Source organism: Salmo trutta, chromosome 40 (assembly GCF_901001165.1).
Source record: "Salmo trutta chromosome 40, fSalTru1.1, whole genome shotgun sequence".
NCBI lineage: Eukaryota > Metazoa > Chordata > Actinopteri > Salmoniformes > Salmonidae > Salmo > Salmo trutta.
The window spans coordinates 15,298,612-15,320,849 of record NC_042996.1 but is presented as its reverse complement, the minus strand read 5'-3'; the positions used below and the strand labels follow the sequence as shown (position 1 = coordinate 15,320,849).

General features: G+C 48.2%; 1 protein-coding gene across 10 annotated transcripts in view; it reads right to left on the bottom strand.

Moving 5' to 3' along the window:
• The window catches only part of LOC115180558 (filamin-C), an 88,302-nt gene that overhangs the window by 6,205 nt on the left and 59,859 nt on the right, over positions 1 to 22,238 (bottom strand). For 8 of the 10 annotated variants that reach the window (XM_029742732.1, XM_029742733.1, XM_029742736.1 and 5 more), the window contains 16 exons: positions 10,587 to 10,760; positions 8,980 to 9,142; positions 8,553 to 8,713; positions 6,987 to 7,154; positions 6,723 to 6,846; positions 6,304 to 6,460; positions 4,823 to 5,012; positions 4,639 to 4,662; positions 4,240 to 4,487; positions 3,764 to 3,856; positions 3,230 to 3,329; positions 2,979 to 3,119; positions 2,738 to 2,866; positions 2,324 to 2,497; positions 2,023 to 2,184; positions 1,607 to 1,810 (listed from right to left, as the gene is read on the bottom strand). In XM_029742732.1, the coding sequence (XP_029598592.1) occupies positions 1,607 to 1,810; positions 2,023 to 2,184; positions 2,324 to 2,497; positions 2,738 to 2,866; positions 2,979 to 3,119; positions 3,230 to 3,329; positions 3,764 to 3,856; positions 4,240 to 4,487; positions 4,639 to 4,662; positions 4,823 to 5,012; positions 6,304 to 6,460; positions 6,723 to 6,846; positions 6,987 to 7,154; positions 8,553 to 8,713; positions 8,980 to 9,142; positions 10,587 to 10,760 (2,412 nt within the window). The remainder of the gene's footprint in view (positions 1 to 1,606; positions 1,811 to 2,022; positions 2,185 to 2,323; positions 2,498 to 2,737; positions 2,867 to 2,978; positions 3,120 to 3,229; positions 3,330 to 3,763; positions 3,857 to 4,239; positions 4,488 to 4,638; positions 4,663 to 4,822; positions 5,013 to 6,303; positions 6,461 to 6,722; positions 6,847 to 6,986; positions 7,155 to 8,552; positions 8,714 to 8,979; positions 9,143 to 10,586; positions 10,761 to 22,238) is intronic. The other 2 variants (XM_029742734.1, XM_029742738.1) reach the window with 1 other exon arrangement.

The window sequence follows — 22,238 nt, the reverse complement described above, 5'->3', positions numbered from 1 at the left end:
AGAGAGAAAGGGAGAGAAGAGGGAGGGAGGGAAAGAGAGAGACATGAGAATAGTAGAGAGATTAGATTGTGAGAGAGGAGAGAGATGGGGAGAAAGATGTCACAGTAGAAGATGAGTGTTGGTTACACCAGTCATATCCACATTGTAATGGAAAACTGTATTTTATATGGTCATTCTGAGTATTATCAACAGTAAAATATGTGAACATTTTTACTGCAGCATTGTGAAGGGGTGCGTGACTGGTGGCAGTGAAGTCAGACACAGGAGAGCAGAACTAGGGAATAGCCGGAGCAGTTTAATTTCAAAAACCAATGGCATAAAGAAATAACCAACATGGGTACAAAACCCGACGCGCACCAGTAAACATGTGCACAAGCACTTACAACAAACAATTCCACACAAAGACATGGGGGGAACAGAGGGTTAAATATACAACACAATGAGGGAAATTAGAACCAGGTGTGTAGGAAAACAAGACAAAACAAATGGAAAATGAAATGTGGATCAACGTTGGCTAGAAGACCTGTGACGCCGAACGCCAAACGTCACCCAAACAAGGAGAGAAACCGACTTCGGTGGAAGTAGTGACAAGAAATTCTGTAAATGATGGTCCATTGTGGGAACATTTTGTGGGCAGGGAAATTATTGCTGTATTTTGAATGGTACACTGTAAAAACCATAACTTGTTTTTACAGTAACTTACTGGCAGCCTGTTACCTGTAAATTACTGTAAAAAAAAGGTACAGTATGTTATTGTAAATTTCAAAGAAACGTTGGATTAACAGTATATTATTGTAAAGAAAGCACTTACCGCAAAAACAAGTTACATTTTTTAAAGTGTAGTGTAATTCTATCCCACAGAATACAGTACCGTACTGGATTTTTGGAGTACCAAAAATCCTTTGACTACTAGTGTGTGCACTGCATTGTTGATTCTGGCTCATTAACATATTTGAGGCGTGCCTTGTAAAAGGCTATATTTGTTGCACCCGTTAGTGAAAATGCTGTACTAATTTAACCTGCATGTGGTATTAGTGCCCCATCAATTGAAAAGGTATAGGGCACAGATTGGAGTGGCAGCAAGTCTCAAACCTTAAATGGTTGAGCATTTTGCCATGTCCTTCTGGTCTGTTTTGCCCTGTGGTCACTGCCAGTTTAGAAGCCTTTGTTAAGGCCTCTAGAAGTGCAAGTGATATAAAACACCAAATATTCATTGATATGCTATAAGGTAAACACTTCACCAAGCAACCAATCTCTTTACACCAATCCCATGTAATTTCAGTCAAATACTGTCAAATACAAACCCTAATCCCCTCAATGAATTTCATCCATCCATTCATTCACTACGATTACAGTAGCATTTACATTTTTACAGTATAATGCAATCAATTCTACGGTATTGTACTGTGCTTGCTTTGATACAGTATTGAGCTGCCTGCAAGTTACTGACAAATTCACGGCAACCCTTTTACAGTGCATACACAGCAAAAACGATTAACTTAAAACTTCTGAACGTATAAAGTTGAATATTATCTTAACCCTTAACATTATAGATAATGTTTAATAGTGAACTTGTCACAATGAATACCAATGAAAACACCCTCACCTGCGTTCCTGGTGTCAACTATGAACTCAGCCACCTCAAAGATGTGTCCTTCCACAAGTCCCTGGCCAAACACCTTGACCTTGCTGGCGTCCCCGATCTCTGACTGACCCACCATGATCTTGAAGGGGCTGTTGGTCACGTGTGTCCCGTTCTTCTTCACACTCACAACATGCTCCCCCACCTCCTTAGGAGTAAATGAGATACCTAGAGGGGAGAACGGATAGAGGAGAATGCAATCAGACACATGGAATGACTATATCTGTGCCTCTTTATAGTTTAAACATACACAAGTTTACCCTTGCTGCTATCTTACCAGGTCTCTTTCGAAACAAAAAAAAGAGGTTTACAGAACTTTGTGTTACTGACTAAATAATGGATTCATAAACTTTGGGACCCAGGCCTGGTGAGTGGCTCACCGATGTGTCGATTGGGCAATCTCTTGAGCAGGCAGGGTTCCTCATTGCCCGATGGTGCTCTGATGCTCGCTGTCAGGCTGCTCAGGTCTGTCTCTGAGATCTTCAATGACACGTCTGTTGCCGTGCCGACGTTGAGCTGGGATGTCCTCATAGTGTCATCTCCTACAGGGGAGAGAAGGAGAGAAAATTAAAACAAAATCATGCATTTAATGAATACAACCTTGCTTGAGCCTTGTTGCATCTCTCTCTCTCTCTCTCTCTCTCTCTCTCACACACACACACACATACACAGAGTCATTACCTGTGATCTTGGCAGTGTAGGGGCTGCCGGCGATGTGTTTGTTGTCAAACTTGACGATGATGTTGTAGTCTCCTGGTACAGTGGGAAGGTAGGACACAGTACAGGTTCCATCCTTGTTGTCCTTACAGTTGATCTCTGCCTTAGAGGGACCCTCCACCGCCAGGGACAGACCACCTAGACATGAGAGGAGAGAGAGAGGAAGAGAGAAAGTAGGAATAGCAGAAGAGAGGAGAGATGGGGGAATGTAGGGGGAGACAAGGGGTGAGAGAGAGATGGAGGAAAATCAGGCAAGGGAAAGGGATTGAAGACTTTGAGAATTGTTGAATACCATGTTGAATACCATGAGAGAATTTGACCATAGCACAGTAGTGTTTGGCACAAATCAGTATGGTATTATTTGGTTCAGTTCCTTACCTTCCCCTGCATCCTTGGTGACGATGGTGAAGGTGGCAGGTTTGTTGACCATGCCGTGGCTCAGACCAGGACCATAGGCTGTCACATGACCACTATTGATGGCATCTACATAGAACTGGAGGGGACTTCCTGTGATGGAACAGCATGAAACAGCATATTATGGATCTACTTCCTGTATGGAATTAGACTCTGTGTGTGTGTGTGTGTATGTGTGTGTGTGTTTTCTCTATGCAATATGTACCTGGGATGTGGTTTCCATCATATTTGATGTCCATCTCGTGCAGGCCTTTCTCTGTAGGGGCGTACTTCACTGTGACTGTCCCATCCTTGTTGTCTGTGATGTTAGGACGGGCTGTCTTACCTGAGGGCATACGCACCTCACCTGGAAACACACACACACACACACACACACACACACACACACGTAAGTTATTATCATACATATCACAGCAAACACCACACACACACACACACACATCAGTTAAATCTCACCTGTGATCTCTCCCTTCTGGACAGTGAACGGAATGACCAGGTTGAAGGGGCGGAGCATAGGCTCCATGATATCGCCGGGGGTGACGGGCTCCTCTGTGGCCTATGAAAGGGAAATGGTTAAATTAACATTAGCATTGGCATTCTGGTCTATATCTCCGCTCAGGGATAGTACAAGGGGATGGAGGTGAAAGCACAGCCCAGGCATAGGCCTTGACTCTGGGCAGACAGGACAGGTGAGAGTCCAGGCTTTGAAGGCCTGAGAGATAATCAAGATAAGCTGAAAGAAAACCAGTCAAAGCGATGCAAAAGCGACTCGTGCACACAAAACAGAGACATACAAACTCAATGGCTGTCGCCATAAAGGAGACAAGCAAAACAAAAAATGAAGCGGACATACAATGATCTTCAACACAGAGGTTTTTGAGATGTACATGGAAAGTAAAGTAGGAATCATGGCGTTGGGATATGAAGGAGGTGGGTAAGCTGAAGGAGAGGGTGGAGGTGAGGTGGAGGTAAGTGCTGGCAGGTTTATACCCAGTGAGGGGGGTAGCCCTGGTAGGCCTGGTAGGGCTGTTGTAACCGGAGCTTGTCACACGGTTCCTCTATTATAGGGACGGTATCACTGGCCTGGTAGGGAGGGTAAGTCACACGTTTAGGAAAACTTCATAGAAATGGACTAATTACTCATCGTATTTCTATGGGTAACTTACAAATCATCATGCACACACGGTTATATTAATCCTCCAAGGATTAGCGTAGGCTCATGTAAGTGGCAAACCATGCGCCACTCATGTACTGTCACGTGATATGAGTCAAACCTACCGTATCTGAACCCGTCTAGAGGTCACACAACATCGTGTCATACCATAATGTTACAGGAGACGTTCAATGAATGAAACACATTTATGGCAACACTGTGACAAAAAAAAAACGACACTTTCCCAACAAATGCAGGTAAGGACTACAGTAACCATGATTCCGTGGGTACTGTAGTATCATAAAGTACTCACCACCACGTGGAAGGGGCTGTTTGGAATGTGTTCTCCTCCAAAGCGGATGGTGATGACGTATTTCCCGGGTTCCGGAGCCGTGTAGTAGATGTCAAACGTTCCGTCGGAATTCTCCACCACGTCCACGTCTAGCTCCGCCCCATCTGGCGTCGACACCTTACAGGTCACCTTCCCCTTCCCAGCAGCTTTTGCGTCCACGGTGATGACGGTCTCCTCGCCGATCTGGATGGTGGGTCCGAGGCCTGAACCTGTCGAGAATGATGGACATGTGAGGAGACCATACAAAACTACAGAAACTATACCGTCATCACAAACATCAAGTCCACATAATCATGTGCTGTACATATACTGGTATACATGTTAGTTTTCAGAAGAATGATCATGTTTAGAAACGCTCACCCAATCCATGTCCTCCAATGGAAACTGTAGATAGAAAGTAAATGGTGCCTCATTAATGTTGCATCATGGGCTAAAACCCACCAAAGCTACTTCATCAGAGCAATGATTGTCCAGGCCTTCCTTTCTTCATAGACACATACAGTATAGATATAGATATACATTTACATATAGTCCTCTCACTGACCTGTGACCAGACACTTGCTGGCGTCTCCAGTGGGCAGGGCATGGATACGATAGGGTGAGTAGGGAATCTCGTCTCCTCCATACTTGATGGTGATGGTGTAGCGCCCTGCCATGTCTGGTACATAGGACACTGTGTACGTCCCATCTCTGTTGTCACGGATGTTGGCCTTTTTCGGCTTGCCTTCTGGGTCCTACAGGTATAGGGATATGGTATGAGTGTGTGTGTGTGTGTGTGTGTGTGTGTGTGTGTGTGTGTGTGTGTGTGTGTGTGTGTGTGTGTGTGTGTGTGTGTGTGTGTACACTCATGTAAACTGTACGTTGTCTATGTATGTCATCCCCTCAATATAACGCGATAACATAGCTGTGCACAATGCAACAATGGGAATGGTTATCTTTGAGAATGCATGGTGCTATGTTTAGGGAAGAGCCATTTTCTACAGTTAGGTGGATAAAGAAAACCGCATTAGCCAATCAGCCAAACCCAATGGAGGTCAGTCCACGCAGACTGGGGAGGAGGGACATTGAGAGGATGGAGAATGTTTGTCTTTCATGGGCTGTGTACTACTGCTTAGGAGAGCCGTTCACTTCCAAACGTCCAAGAGATCCCTGTTCCTCCCTGTTCCTCCTCCAGGTTTTTGATGTGTACTGTCCCAACTCGTCAGAGCAGCAAACTTGTTTCAGTGAAGTTTCAGCCAGGGAGCAAGTTAATCCTTTGTTTATGCATTGTTTTAACTTTGGTCTACAATCCCTTTTTATCTGGTATACAAATCCCTTGTTTTCCTACATAGACTGGCTTCTCCCCTCTCTCACAGTAAGAAGAGAGGAGAGTGAAAGGACACATAGAGAAGATAAAATACTCCTCCTCCTCCCAGACAGCAAGTACAAAAAAGACAAGGGGAAAAGGAATGAGGGGACTAGGGAAGAAGGGGACGTAAAGGGAACAAGAGGGCGAGGGGAGACGGCAGACAGCGAGAGGGGCGAAAGAGAAGAGTCCAGAAAAAGGAAGAGCAGGCCTTATGGAGCCTTTCTTAAGAATACAGAAGTGTATGGTCCCCTTGACTATATGCTTCTCCCATACCCTCCTGCCCCAGTCCTCCACAAACACTGAGGCTTCTCGCCTGGACCCATCCGGACCCTGCAGACCAGTCAACAGGCAGACACATCACAGCCACAACCCAACCACATCCCAGATCAGGGAGGGGCAGAGAGAAAGGAATGGGTAGAATGGGGGGAGGGGCTGACTTGACATGGGGGTTGGTGTTTTTTTTTCAAATTAAACACACAATAAGAAAATAAGGTAGAAATGTCGAAATTGGTAACAAGCATGAATCATAACAGCAACCTTGAAGAGATGTTTATCATCTTAAGGTTAAAGAAAAATGAATGGAGGTTCTCTTTTAAATAGGCAGGAGAATGTCTGAGCTCACAGTCTATGACAGGTTCCTGTCTAGAGAGGAAGTGACAGAGGCGGAGGTAACTCACCAGTATCTGCACAGTGAGCAGGCCTTCGCCAGCATCGCGGGCATCGATGGTGAACTCCACAGGCAGGCTGGCAGGCACACCCTGGGCATTCAAACCTGGCCCACTGGCACGCACCTTACTGGCATCATGAGCAGGCAATGTCTTGATCTTATACGGACTGCAGAGAGAGGAAAAATAAACATCATTTGAAAGATAGGAATGTCACGATTGAACAATTGTTTATGAAAGATCAAGATTTAAATCTCTCAAGGATTTAAATGTTTCAGTTCAACTGAATTTCCACTTCAAGACAGGAAAAGAGGATCAACAGAGAATGACAGAGGGATGGAAACAACGTGTAGTCAGTACAAAGATTTGATGGAAACATCAAAGATGTTCCTCTGTGATCACAGTTTGGTTCCTCCTCCTGCTGTTCTGACCTGCGAGGAACCTCCTGGTCGGCGTACTTCACACACACGGTGTACGGGCCGTCCTTGGCTGGGGTGTAGGTCGCTGTGTGTGTTCCGTCTCCGTTATCTGTGATGTTCACTGGCTCAGCCACTCCTGAGGCGGGAAGTCATTAAATATTGACCACAGTCTGAAAAGTTTAAAACCTTAAAACTTCACAGCCTATGAAAGCTATTTGGTTTGTGTGTAGGGGGAGGTAGGTGTCTGTGTGTGTGTGTCTCTCTCTCTCCTCTTACCAGTAGGTCCGTACAGCACCACTCCCAGAGGGGCGAGGCCAGCCTTGCTGGTGTCCACAGTGAAGGTCTGAGGAACACGGGCTCTGACTCCACTACCCAGCCCTGGGCCTGAACACCTCACCTTACTTGGATCCACCAGCTCTCCCACAGGCACACGGAAGGGACTCCCTGCAACACACACAGGCAGGCGTCAGATGGAATTACACACGTATAGGTATACAGGTCAAGTGTACATTGATGAGTATTCATTTGTTTATGTGCCTCTTTGAAAGCCAAGACCAAGCAAAACATTCTCATTACATACTGGTAGCATGTGTTATACAAGCCCTGTATTGCCAAGATATTTGAATGACCGCTCTAACAATGGAAATACATGTCCTCAAATATGGAAGGCAGGCAAGCAAAGATGAGATCAGATGGGATCATTCTAGCCAAAGAGAGAGCAGATATACGCGTGAACAACAGGCCATAGAAATTCAAAGAAAATCATAGTACCAATAATTGCTTTTAATAAAACAGATGTATGTCCTTGTATGTATGAACCAACTATTTTAAAATTGCACACAGAAAAAGTTATAAGGTCCCGTGTGGCTCAGTTGGTAGAGCATGGTGTTTGCAATGCCGGGGTTGTGGGTTTGATTCCCACGGGGGACCAGTACGGGGGAAAAAAATGTTTTATGAAATGTATGCATTCACTACTGTAAGTCGCTCTGGATAAGAGCGTCTGCTAAATGACTAAAATGAAATGGTTATTTAGTTGCTAAAGGCAGCCTCCAGTACCCCGGCCGGCCTTCAGCTTGAGTTACTCAATGAGGGGGAGCACTGAGTTAGCCTGCAACATCACTTCCTGGAGTAGCTCAAACTGCATGTTATGTCTCCATGAGATGCCATCTTAACTGACTTCATTTGGCTTCAAAGCACTATTGAGTCTTCACATAGGAATGAATGGTGTCACGTGATCAATAGTTTTATCCATTCATATATACAGTCATTGGGAAGCCCTCAATGGCAATGTCCATGCTAAAACTGGTTATATCCATGATGACTCCTCTATTTCTATGACATGCACAACTCCAATATATATATTTTTTTCAAAGTTGCCAAAATGCCATGTGCGTCCACTTCTTAAAAATATATATATATTTTTAACTAGGCAAGTCAATTAAGAACAAATTCTTATTTACAATGATGGCCTACCCCGGCCAAACCTCATTCGTAACAACCTTGCCATTACGAAATAAGCCTCACCTAGCAAATTAGAGATAATCTCTCTCATTGACTCTCCTCACTTCGTGGGCTTATTTTCATGGACAGAGTTTGGGCGGAGTAGACCTCTCGCTTCACCTCTTCCTCTCTGACCAAGCAAAACATTCTCATTCCATACTTATAGCATGTGGTATATACAGGTCTAGTGTACATTGATACGCATACCTTTTTGAAAACCTGGACCAATCAAAACATCTTCCATGACACTAACAACACTCTTTTTCAACCAATCAAGAATAGTTTAAATTCTTTCAAACAGGAAGTGAACGGGCTCTCAGAAGAAGTGACATCATAAAGTACCTGGGATGGGCAAGCCTCCGAAGGTAATGTTGACGTCATAGTCTCCCGGGGTGAAGGGGATGTACTCCACACTGCAGCTGCCATCTTTATTGTCCTTACAGGACATCTTAGCCTCTGACGGACCCTCGATGGCCAGGCCCAGACCCCCTGTACCAGCACCCCTAGAGGGGGAGGGAGGGAGAGAGGGGGACAGAAAGAGAGAGGGATAGTGAAGAGGGAGGAGAGAACAAGGTTTTACCTAAATGCTGAATTGAAAAAAAAAATTTGCCACAGCATTTAACCTTTCTCCCCCTACTTACACCAGTTTGTGCCCAGTGTGTACCCCCTGAACAGATTGACAGAAGGATGCAGTGGAAATCTCTGATGGAAGGAAGCCCTATGTTCCACATGGTAATGATGAGGATTAAGTAAGTAAGTAAGTTAGTACCTGGTTTCCACAGTGAAGCGGTTGGGTTTGTTGACCAGGCCCTCCTCCAGACCAGGACCGTAGGCTCTGACACGGCTGGGGTCACAACCCTCCGTTACCGGGACACGGAACGGACTGTTAGGCACCGCCACATCATCATACAGCACCTCTATCAGGTGCATCCCTGAACACACACAAGCAGGGAGAGAACACACACACAGTAAGACAGTACACACACACACAAAAGCACATTTGACTACTTTCTTTTGAAACTAGTTTGACCTCCAAAAAACCCAATCTCAACAGTGAATCACTGTGGCCATTGCTAGAGGAATACAGATTAGATTAATAAACTGCTACAATAAACTGTGTGTGTGTGTGTGTGTGTGTGTGTGTGTGTGTGTGTGTGTGTGTGTGTGTGTGTGTGTGTGTGTGTGTGTGTGTGTGTGTGTGTGTGTGTGTGTGTGTGCGTGTGTGTGCGTCTGTGTGAGTGTGACTTTCTTTATGAAAAGTCCATGTCAGAGAGGCTGCCACAAGGTTGTGTATTTCTGTCCCCAATTCAGCGGGCTGAGGCCTGGATGTAACAGACATCCCCTATTAGTGGAAAACCATCTGCCCTCCCTCTGTAGACAGTCACCGGCTACTAATACCTTACTTACCCCCACACCTCTCTCTCTCCCTCCCTCTCTATCTCCCTCTCTCCCTTTCTCCCTCTTTCCCTCCTTCTCTCTCTCTCCCTCCCTCCCTCTCCCTCTCTCTCTCTAGGAGCAGTTTCAGTTCAAGCTTCCATTCATTCATTTTTATAATGTGCTTTTTTTTGCCATTCTCCCGTTCCGTCTTTCTCCCTAGTTCATCACTCTTTCTCTTCCCCTCTCTACCTTAACTTCCCTCTTTCTTTCTGGTCTGTGTGTCTCTCCCATCTTCTCTCTCCCTTTTCCAAGTCATCTCAAAGTGTGTGCTCTCTTTCCCCCTTGTGTCCTCAACAGCTTGGGCCTAAATATACATCAACCTCCTCCCTCTTCTGTCGAACTCCTCTCGTATCTCCAGCCAGGGTCTGTATACACAGAGGATATCACAGTAGGAGTGCTGATCTACGATCAGATCCCCCCCAGCTGATCCTATATCAGTGTTCCTACTCATAGCCACTTGGTGAATATGGGCCAAGGTGCCTACACTGTGAGAAATCACACTGCTTCCTGGCAGGCTAGAGTATGTTAAAGTCATGAAGGGCAGAACAGCTGAGCTCAGCTCTTTTCCCCCTGGCTAAGGGGGAGGGAAAACAGTTAGTTTTATGAAAGCCACAAGGTTTATTTTTTGGGGAATTATGACATACGGCGCTGGAAAAACATTCACAAACAGGGTGAGCACCAAGGCTACCCAGACTCCCTCACTGCAGGCCTCAGAGGGGCTATAAGCCAATCAGACGGGTGTACTGAGGTGGCTCTGGGCTCATTCAGGTACAATAAAATCCAAGGCAATCTAATGACTTTCCTATGAGTTTTGGCTTTATGTATGGTAGATAATACATTGTGCCTGATATTCTGCTTCATCCATCATAATGTCCTCTAGATAGAATGTACATCACATTATTGGTGCAGTTGCATGACTCAGCACATTCAGAGCCTTACCATCCTCATAGGCAGCGTATTCCACTCTGTAGGTGCCTTCTCCCTTGTCAGTGATGTAGGCATCTGTGTTGGCGCCTGAAGGGTTGACGATGCGGGCCTTGACATGGCTGCCCCCGGTCTTGCTCTTGGCACGGGCATCCACGATGAAATGGGTGGTCACTTCCCTCAGGACCCCTGTGGACAACACAGATGCAGTATGTATATGGAGCTTGGTTGATTTGTCTGTCTCTCACAGGGGATGTGTCTGTCTGGCTGGCTGCCTGTCTGTCTGTACTTCTGTCTTTGTCCCTCATTCTCTGATCCACAGGAGGTTGGTGGCACCTTAGTTCGGGAGAACGGGCTTGTGGTAATGACTGGAGCGGAATGAGTGGAATGGTATCATATACATCAAACACATGGTTTCCAAGTGTTTGATGCCATTCCATTTGCTCCGCTCTGGCCATTATTATGAGCCGTTCTCCCCTCAGCAGCCTCCTGCACTCTGATTGCAATTATTTTCTCTCTATGTGATAGACACACATTTCTCTTTCTCTCTCTTCCCCCTGTCTATCTCTAACTTTTCCCTTGGGATCTAAGCTGAGACTAATTCGACAGAAGGTCTGTCTGAGTTAACACAAACCTCCATTGACAGCCGCACGTCTGCGTCTGCAGTATCAGTTCCACTGGCTTTAAAAGCCCAGCCAATCATTGCCAATCAGGAACACAACCAGCCAATCACAAAGCAATCACAACCCCTCACAGTCAGACATGGCCAATCAGGATCGTCCAAGTCTAATCAAAGCCAGACAGGGCTGTGCAGGCCAGTAATGTCAGTCAAGCTGTGGTCAGGTCGCTACGGCTAATTGTCAGTTTATTTTCCTTCCTCTACAGACAGAAAGAGATAGGGGAGAGAGAATAGGATTGGGAGAGAAAGGAGAGAGAGAGAGAGAGAGAGAGAGAGAGAGAGAATTTATCAAATGCACAGACCACAAATTTAGCACTGCCACACTCCATTTACCAAGTTTTGAGTGTAGGCTATTCCCCTGACATCTGGAACCAAGGACTAAAAATGGAGACAAATTTGATCCAAACAATTACCGTGGCATTTGTGTCAACAGAAGCCTGGCAAAAACAGTCTGCGCCATCATGAACAGCATATTACTGCACAATGTCCTGAGCAAAAATCTAATTTAATTCCTACCAAATGATCAAACTTCAGACCACCTGTATACCCTACACACCCTAATTGATAAGCATGTGAATCAAAACAAAACCTTTATTCTGCTTTGTGGATTTCCAAAAAGCCTTTGATTCAATTTGGAATGAAGCCATTTTTCACAAATGAATAGAAAGTGGTGTGGTTAGAAAAACACACTGTATGACGTCATCAAATCAACGTATAGAAATAACAAATGTGCAGTCAAAATTGGAAATAAACATACACATTTATTTTCCCAAGGACACAGAGGGAAACAGTTGAACAACCAAAGCTCAAGTCTATTTAATATATACGTTAATGAATTGGCAAAAACACTAGAACAATCAACAGCCCACAGTCTCACTCTTAATAACGACTGTCACGAATCCCATCGAAGGTGGCTGCCCTGCCTGCTCGGGCGGCGCTCGGCGGTCGTCGTCACCGACCTACTAGCCGCCGCTGATCCTTTTTTCCTTTTCGTTTGGTATGTCTTATTGTTTGCACCTGTCCCTCATTTGGTTTATTGATTTTGGTTATTTAAGCCTGGTTAGCCCGCCCAGTGTTGTGCGGGATTATTTTAGCGTCAGGTTGTAATTTATCGTTGGATGTGCTGGCGTTTATTTACTTGTTATTAATTGCAGGCTGTGCTCCTGTTTTGGGCACTTGGCAATTTACCCACGCCGTTTGTGTTGGCGTTTATTCGTGTTGGCTTTTGTTCAAAATAAACACGAAGTTCTGTACCTCTGCTCTCTGCGCCTGACTCCTACCACCACTCCTAGCAACCGTCTGACAGAATCCTGCACCAACTATGGAGTCAGCAGGAGCAGCCTCCCCTCCTCTCCCATCGATGGAGGAACGGGTCCTTCACCATACCACCATCCTCTACGGAATCGGCTCAGCGATGGAGCAGATGATGGAAAGGATGGACCGATGGGAGAGGAGTGGCCTCCCTACCGCATCCCCAGCCCCAAATCCCCCTCCACCATCTACCCCTCCACCGACGTCCGGACCCGGAGCCCTACGCCTGGCTCTCCCCAGGGAGTACGATGGAGCGGCGGCTGGGTGCCAGGGGTTGCTGCTACAGTTGGATTTGTACCTGGCTACCGTTCATCCAACTCCCTCGGGAGAGGAGAGCGTAAGCGTCCTCGTCTCCTGCTTAACGGGACGTGCCCTGGAGTGGGCCAACGCAGTGTGGTATGGTCCAGACTCGGCAAGGGATCATTACCCCGAGTTCACCCGCCGTTTCCGGGCCGTGTTCGACCACCCAGCTGAAGGCCGGGCGGCGGGTGAACGGCTGTTCCACCTGCGTCAGGAGACGAGGAGCGCACAGGACTTTGCTCTGGAGTTCCGGACCTTGGCTGCTGGAGCGGGGTGGAACGACAGGGCCCTGATGGACCACTATAGGTGTAGCCTCCGGGAGGACGTCCGCCGTGAGCTAGCCTGTCGGGACACTACCCTGTCACTTGATGAACTGATCGACATGTCCATTCGTCTTGACAATCTGCTGGCTGCGCGCGGGCGTCCAGACAGGGCCCTGTTGGTTCCACCTCCAGGTCCTCCAGCTCCCATTCCTATGGAGCTAGGGGGGGCCGCGTCCAGGGGAACCGGAGGAGGAGGCTCCCCTTGTCCCCAGTGTGGTCGGAGAGGACACACTACCGACCGGTGCTGGGGGAGCTCCTCTGGGAATCGGGATGGCAGGCGGAGCACTCCTCGTCCATCTCAGGTGAGTAAGCACCAACCTCACCCAGAGCCCCCTGTTGGTCACATGTTCGTTTTAGTAATTTTCCCCTTGTTTTCTCCCTCTTTCCAGCATAAGGCGCTAGTCGATTCAGGCGCAGCTGGAAACTTTATGGATCGTGGGCTCGCATTAAGGCTAGGGATTCCCCTTGTATCGTTGGACCAACCTTTCCCCGTGCACTCCTTAGATAGCCGACCATTAGGGTCAGGACTGGTCAGGGAGGCCACGGTGCCACTGGACATGGTAACGCAGGGGGATCATGGGGAACGGATTAGTCTCTTCCTCATTGATTCTCCTGCGTTTCCAGTGGTGCTGGGGATTCCCTGGCTGGCCAATCACAATCCCAATATTTCGTGGAGACAGGGGGTTCTCAGAGGGTGGTCAGAGGAGTGCTCAGGCAGGTGTAAGGGAGTTTCCATCGGTGCGACGACGGTGGAGAGTCCAGACCAGGTTTCCACAGTGCGCATTCCCTCAGAATATGCCGATTTGGCTATCGCCTTCTGTAAAAAGAGGGCGACCCGATTACCACCTCATCGACGAGGGGATTGCGTGATAAATCTCCAGGTAAACGCTGCACTTCCCAGGAGTCATGTGTACCCATTGTCACAAGAGGAGACGTTGGCTATGGAGACATATGTCACGGAATCTCTGAGACAGGGGTATATACGGCCCTCCATGTCACCCGTCTCCTCGAGTTTCTTTTTCGTGAAGAAAAAGGATGGAGGTTTGCGCCCGTGCATTGATTATAGAGGTCTAAATTCCATCACAGTAGGGTTCAGTTACCCACTACCTCTCATCGCTACGGCGGTGGAATCATTTCACGGCGCGCGGTTTTTCACGAAACTGGACCTCAGGAGCGCTTACAATCTGGTGCGTATCCGGGGAGGAGACGAGTGGAAAACCGCATTCAGTACCACATCGGGCCACTATGAGTACCTCGTCATGCCGTACGGGTTAAAGAATGCTCCAGCCGTCTTTCAATCCTTTGTTGACGAGATTCTCAGGGACCTGCACGGGCAGGGGGTGGTGGTGTATATTGACGACATCCTGATTTATTCCGCCACCCGCGCCGCGCATGTCTCCCTGGTGCGCAAGGTGCTTGGACGACTGCTGGAGAATGACCTGTACGTCAAGGCTGAGAAATGTGAGTTTTTCAAACGAGCCGTTTCCTTCCTGGGGTATCGCATTTCCACCTCGGGGGTGGTGATGGAGGATGACCGCGTTAAAGCCGTGCGTAATTGGCCGACTCCGACCACGGTAAAGGAGGTGCAGCGGTTTTTAGGGTTTGCCAATTACTACCGGAGGTTTATCCGGGGCTTTGGTCAAGTTGCGGCTCCCATTACCTCACTGCTGAAGGGGGGTCCGGCGCGCTTGCGCTGGTCAACAGAGGCGAACAGAGTGTTCAGTCGCCTGAAGGAGCTGTTTACCGTTGCTCCAGTGCTGGCTCATCCGGATCCCTCTTTGGCATTCATAGTGGAGGTGGACGCGTCCGAGACTGGGGTGGGGGCCGTGCTATCACAGCGCTCGGGCACGCCACCCAAACTCCGCCCGTGCGCTTTCTTTTCTAGGAAGCTGGGGCCGGCGGAGCAGAACTATGACGTGGGGGACAGGGAGTTGTTAGCTGTGGTCAAGGCTCTGAAGGTGTGGAGACATTGGCTTGAGGGGGCTAGGCACCCTTTCCTCATCTGGACTGACCACCGTAATCTCGAGTACATCCGGGCAGCTAGGAGACTGAATCCGCGTCAGGCCAGGTGGGCCATGTTCTTTACCCGTTTCCGGTTCACGATCTCTTATCGGCCAGGTTCACAGAACACGAAGGCCGACGCACTGTCCCGCCTATATGACACCGAGGAGAGGGCCATCGATCCGGCTCCCATTCTTCCGGCGTCGTGTTTGGTAGCTCCGGTGGTATGGGAGCTGGACGCGGAGATCGAGCGGGCGTTACGGTCGGAACCTGCACCATCGCAGTGTCCGGCAGGTGTTCAGTACGTACCGCTTGGTCTCCGTGATCGATTGATTCGATGGGCCCATAATCTCCCCTCTTCGGGTCACCCTGGGATTGAGAGGACAGTGCGGAACCTGAGGGGGAAGTACTGGTGGCCCACCTTGGGTAAAGACGTGCGGTTCTATGTTTCCTCCTGCTCGGTGTGCGCTCAGAGCAAGGCTCCTCGACACCTGCCTAGAGGGAAATTACACCCCCTCCCCGTTCCACAGCGGCCGTGGTCACACTTGTCAGTGGACTTCCTCACTGACCTTCCCGTATCTCAGGGGAACACCACTATCCTGGTCGTTGTGGATCGGTTCTCGAAGTCCTGTCGTCTCATCCCGTTGCCCGGTCTCCCTACGGCTCTGCAGACTGCGGAGGCACTGTTTACCCATGTCTTCCGGCACTACGGGGTGCCCGAGGACATCGTTTCTGATCGGGGTCCCCAGTTCACGTCCAGAGTTTGGAGGGCGTTCATGGAACGTTTGGGGGTCTCGGTCAGCCTGACCTCGGGTTTCCACCCCGAGAGTAATGGGCAGGTGGAGAGGGTGAACCAAGAGGTGGGTAGGTTTCTAAGGACGTATTGCCAGGACCGGCCCAGAGAATGGGCGAGATACGTGCCATGGGCAGAAATAGCCCAAAATTCTCTACGGCACTCATCTACCAACATGTCACCGTTCCAGTGCGTGTTGGGCTACCAGCCGGTCCTGGCTCCATGGCACCAGAGCCAGACCGAGGCTCCTGCGGTGGAGGATTGGGTGCAGCGCTCGAAGGACACATGGAGAGCCGTCAAGGACGCACTCACCAAGGCGAGTGGACGGCAAAAGAAGAGCGCTGACCAGCACCGCAGTGAGACCCCTGTGTTTGCACCAGGGGATCGAGTCTGGCTCTCGGCTAGAAACCTGCCCCTCCGCTTGCCCTGCCGGAAGCTGGGTCCGCAGTGTGTAGGGCCGTTTAAAGTCCTGAGGAGGATAAACGAGGTGTGTTACCGATTACAACTTCCATCTTACTACCGTATTAACCCCTCGTTTCATGTGTCTCTCCTCAGGCCGGTGGTGGCTGGTCCCATGCAGGAAGGTGAGGTGCCGGAGGTTCCTCCCCCCCCGCTGGACATTGGGGGGTCCCCGGCGTATAGGATACGCGCCATTCTGGACTCCAGACTTCGGGGGGGGGGGCCTACAGTACCTCGTCGACTGGGAGGGGTACGGCGCGGAGGAGAGGTGCTGGGTACCCAGGAGGGACATTTTGGACCCCCCACTACTGAGGGAGTTCCACCGCCTTCATGGGGATCGCCCTGCACCTCGTCCTCCGGGTCGCCCTCGAGGTCGGTGGCGGCGCGCTGCGGGAGCCGCGCGTCAGGAGGGGGGTACTGTCACAAATCCCATCGAAGGTGGCTCCCCTGCCTGCTCGGGCGGCGCTCGGCGGTCGTCGTCACCGACCTACTAGCCGCCGCTGATCCTTTTTTCCTTTTCGTTTGGTATGTCTTATTGTTTGCACCTGTCCCTCATTTGGTTTATTGATTTTGGTTATTTAAGCCTGGTTAGCCCGCCCAGTGTTGTGCGGGATTATTTTAGCGTCAGGTTGTAATTTATCGTTGGATGTGCTGGCGTTTATTTACTTGTTATTAATTGCAGGCTGTGCTCCTGTTTTGGGCACTTGGCAATTTACCCACGCCGTTTGTGTTGGCGTTTATTCGTGTTGGCTTTTGTTCAAAATAAACACGAAGTTCTGTACCTCTGCTCTCTGCGCCTGACTCCTACCACCACTCCTAGCAACCGTCTGACAACGACACAGAAATAAAATGCCTCCTGCATGCAGATGACATGGTGCTTCTGTCCCCCGCAAAATATGGGTTACGGCAACACCTAGATCATCTGCAACAGTTCTGTTAGACCTGGGCCCTGACGGTCAATCTCAAAAACACAAACATTTTATCCAGATTTCAGGGAAACCGATATCCATTTTTACTGGACTGATCTAGGACACATCTACACATCATTTGGGACAGAAAATCAGATCCATAGTGAACTTCAACCTGGCAGTGAATTAACTTAAAGACAATGCAAGGAGGACTTTCTATGCCATTAAAATATCCATCAAATTAGACATACCAATTTGAATCTGGCTCAAAATATTCAAATCAACGATAGAACCAATTGCACTATATGGCAGTGTGGGGTCCGCTTATAAAACAAGAATTTGACAAATGGGACAAACGCCCAATTGAAATACTGCATGAGGAATTCTCTAAGATCATCCTAAGAGTACAGAGAAAAACTCCAAACAACACATGCAGAGCAGAATAAGGCCAATTCCCTCTTCTGATAAATATCCAAAAAAGACCTACCAAATTATATAATAATTTCTTAACAAGTGACCCCACTCCTACCACTACAAAGCCCTCAACTGCCAACAGGTGACCATAGAGAAGAGTCTCGTCAGCCAGGTGGTCCTGAGGCTCAATTCACTAACCACTACCAACCCAACAAATCTTCCAGACAGCACTCAGAAAATCTGGCCCAACCACATTATCACAGAGCAAAAAGAAAAATATCACCTATCGGAAAACCCCCACAAATAATCAAAGCAAACGTCAATGCCATTTAGTTCTAAACAAACAGGTTCTAAACAAACAGGTCCCAAGAAACAAAGAGATCTTCTGTTCAATCTGACAATTAATCTGGATGGTTGTACAGTCGTCTCAAATAAAACTGTGAAGGACCTCGGCGTTACTCTGGACCCTGATCTCTCTTTTGAAGAACATATCAAGACTGTTTCAAGGACAGCTTTTTTCCATCTAGGTAACATTGCAAAAATCAGAAACTTTCTGTCCAAAAATGACGCAGAAAAATTAATCCATGCTTTTGTTACTTCTAGGCTGGACTACTGCAATGCTCTACTTTCCGGCTACCCGGATAAAGCACTAAACAAACTTCAGTTAGTGCTAAATACGGCTGCTAGAATCCTGACTAGAACCAAAAAATTTGATCATATTACTCCAGTGCTAGCCTCCCTACAATGGCTTCCTGTTAAGGCAAGGGCTGATTTCAAGGTTTTACTGCTAACCTACAAAGCATTACATGGGCTTGCTCCTACCTATCTTTCCGATTTGGTCCTGCCGTACATACCTACACGTACGCTACGGTCACAAGACGCAGGCCTCCTAATTGTCCCTAGAATTTCTAAGCAAACGGCTGGAGGTAGGGCTTTCTCCTATAGAGCTCAATTTTTATGGAATGGTCTGCCTACCCATGTGAGAGATGCAGACTCAGTCTCAACCTTTAAGTCTTTACTGAAGACTTATCTCTTCAGTAGGTCCTATGATTAAGTAGTCTGGCCCAGGAGTGTGAAGGTGAACGGAAAGGCTGGAGCAACGAACCGCCCTTGCTGTCTCTGCCTTGCCGGTTCCCCTCTTTCCACTGGGATTCTCTGCCTCTAACCCTATTACAGGGGCTGAGTCACTGACTTACTGGTGTTCTTCCATGCCGTCCATGGGAGGGGTGCGTCACTTGAGTGGGTTGAGTCACTGACGTGGTCTTCCTGTCTGGGTTGGCTCTCTCTAATTCTCTCTTTTCTCTTTCTTTCTTTCTCTCGGAGGACCTGAGCCCTAGGACCATGCCTCGGGACTACCTGGCATGATGACTCCTTGCTGTCCCCAGTCCACCTGGCCATGCTGCTGCTCCAGTTTCAACTGTTCTGCCTGCGGCTACGGAACCTTGACCTGTTCACCGGACGTGCTTGTTGCACCCTCGACAACTACTATGATTATTATTATTTGACCATGCTGGTCATTTATGAACATTTTAACAACTTGACCATGTTCTGTTATAATATCCACCCGGCACAGCCAGAAGAGGACTGGCCACCCCTCATAGCCTGGTTCCTCTCTAGGTTTCTTCCTAGGTTTTTGGCCTTTCTAGGGAGTTTTTCGTAGGGAGTTTATCCTAGCCACCGTGCTTCTTTCACATGCTTTGCTTGCTGTTTGGGGTTTTAGGCTGGGTTTCTGTACAGCACTTTGAGATTTCAGCTGATATACGAAGGGCTATATAAATACATTTGATTTGATTTTGATTTGAGTACACAGTGGCAGACTTTCTGACTATCTGAAAACTGAGGAAAACACTAACTACTGTATGTACAGACTGAGTGAACACAGTCTGGCCATAGAGACCAGTCATCACAAGCAAACCTGGCTGCTCAGAGAGGACAAGCTGTGCTCGTTCTTCACCCAGGAAGAGGAAGAGACAGAACTGTATTTTCTGTCAAACTGTGACAGATATTCTGACATAAGAAATACATTCTTCCCAAAATTATAAAACAACACAAAGAATTTGAAAACCTAAATGATGAAGACAAACTTAAATACATTCTTGGTTAAAAACTCAAATGCTGTGTTTTATCAGCCAAATGTGTGGCCTCCTTCCACAACCTGAGGGACAGCCAGTGAGAAGTATAGTGTGATTATTCGACCTGAGGGACAGCCAGTGAGAAGTATAGTGTGATTATTCGACCTGAGGGACAGCCAGTGAAAAGTATAGTGTGATGATTCGACCTGAGGGACAGCCAGTGAGAAGTATAGTGTGATGATTCGACCTGAGGGACAGCCAGTGAGAAGTATAGTGTCACGGTTGTCGTCTTCGTCTTCTGACGATAATGCGAAATCGTCGTCTGAAAAGGTAGACCAATACGCAGCAGGTACGTCTAGATCTTACCTCCTGCACAACCCGCCTTGGCTGGATGGAACTAGTAGCCCTGTACGAGCGGGGTGCTCGTACAGGGCAGACTGGGCTGTGCAGGGGCCTGATGGTAGCCGTGCGTAGAGCGGGAGTTGGGTAGCCTGGTCCTCGGAGGCGTACCGGCGACCAGATGCGCTGCGCAGGCATCCTCCTACCAGGCTGGATGCCCGCTCTAGCACGGCACCTGCGAGGGGCTGGAATAACTCGCACCGGACTGTGCGTGCGTATGGGTGAGATAGTGCGCTTCTCAGCGAAACACCCCATACGCTCCTCCATATAACCACGGGTAGCTGGCTTCCGGCTCTTCCTTCGCCTAGCCAAACTACCCGTGTGCCCCCCCAAAAAAATTTCTTGGGGGTGCCTCTCGTGCTTCTCCCTCAGCGCGTCTCTGGCCTCGTACCATCGCCTCTCCGCCTTGGCTGCCTCAATTTCCCACTGCGGGCGCTGATAATCCCCAGCCTGATGCCAAGGTCCGGCCCCGTCCAGAATTTCCTCCCAAGTCCACTTCTCCCGCCAGTCCAACTCGAACGCCGTCTGCTCCTTCCTCTGCTGCTTGGTCCTTTGGTGGTGGGTGATTCTGTCACGGTTGTCGTCTTCGTCTTCTGACGATATAACGAAATCGTCGTCTGAAAAGGTAGACCAATACGCAGCAGGTACGTGTATGCTCATCTTGATTTTTATTAACTACAAAAATGAACATACAAAATAACAAAACAAAACGAAACGAACGAACGAAACGAACGAACGAACGAACGAACGAACAACTACAAACAGTCTGGTAAAGCATACGGCTTATACACAGAACAATCACCCACAAATAACAACCACAAACACACCCTAATATATGGGACTCTCAATCAAAGGCAGATAGACAACACCTGCCTTCAACTGAGAGTCCCAACCCCAATCAACACAACATAGAAACACACTCACCAGACTAGACATAGAAATACATAAACATAGACTATAAACCAAAACCCCGGAAATACTAAATCAAACACCCTTTAACCAAACACACCACCCTGAACCACAAAACAAATACCCCCTGCCACGCCCTGACCAAACTACAAAACAATTAACCTTATATACTGGCCAGGACGTGACATATAGTGTGATTATTCGACTTGAGGGACAGCCAGTGAGAAGTATAGTGTGATTATTTGACCTGAGGGACAGCCAGTGAGAAGTATAGTGTGATTATTCGACCTGAGGGACAGCCAGTGAGAAGTATAGTGTGATTATTCGACCTGAGGGACAGCCAGTGAGAAGTACAGTGTGATGATTCGACCTGAGGGACAGCCAGTGAGAAGTACAGTGTGATGATTCGACCTGAGGGACAGCCAGTGAGAAGTATAGTGTGATTATTCGACCTGAGGGACAGCCAGTGAGAAGTATAGTGTGATTATTCGACCTGAGGGACAGCCAGTGAGAAGTATAGTGTGATGATTCGACCTGAGGGACAGCCAGTGAGAAGTATAGTGTGATTATTCGACCTGAGGGACAGCCAGTGAGAAGTATAGTGTGATTATTCGACCTGAGGGACAGCCAGTGAGAAGTACAGTGTGATGATTCGACCTGAGGGACAGCCAGTGAGAAGTACAGTGTGATGATTCGACCTGAGGGACAGCCAGTGAGAAGTACAGTGTGATTATTCGACCTGAGGGACAGCCAGTGAGAAGTACAGTGTGATTATTCGACCTGAGGGACAGCCAGTGAGAAGTACAGTGTGATGATTCGACCTGAGGGACAGCCAGTGAGAAGTATAGTGTGATTATTCGACCTGAGGGACAGCCAGTGAGAAGTATAGTGTGATGATTCGACCTGAGGGACAGCCAGTGAGAAGTATAGTGTGATTATTCGACCTGAGGGACAGCCAGTGAGAAGTATAGTGTGATTATTCGACCTGAGGGACAGCCAGTGAGAAGCATAGTGTGATGATTCGACCTGAGGGATAGCCAGTGAGAAGTACAGTGTGATGATTCGACCTGAGGGACAGCCAGTGAGAAGTACAGTGTGA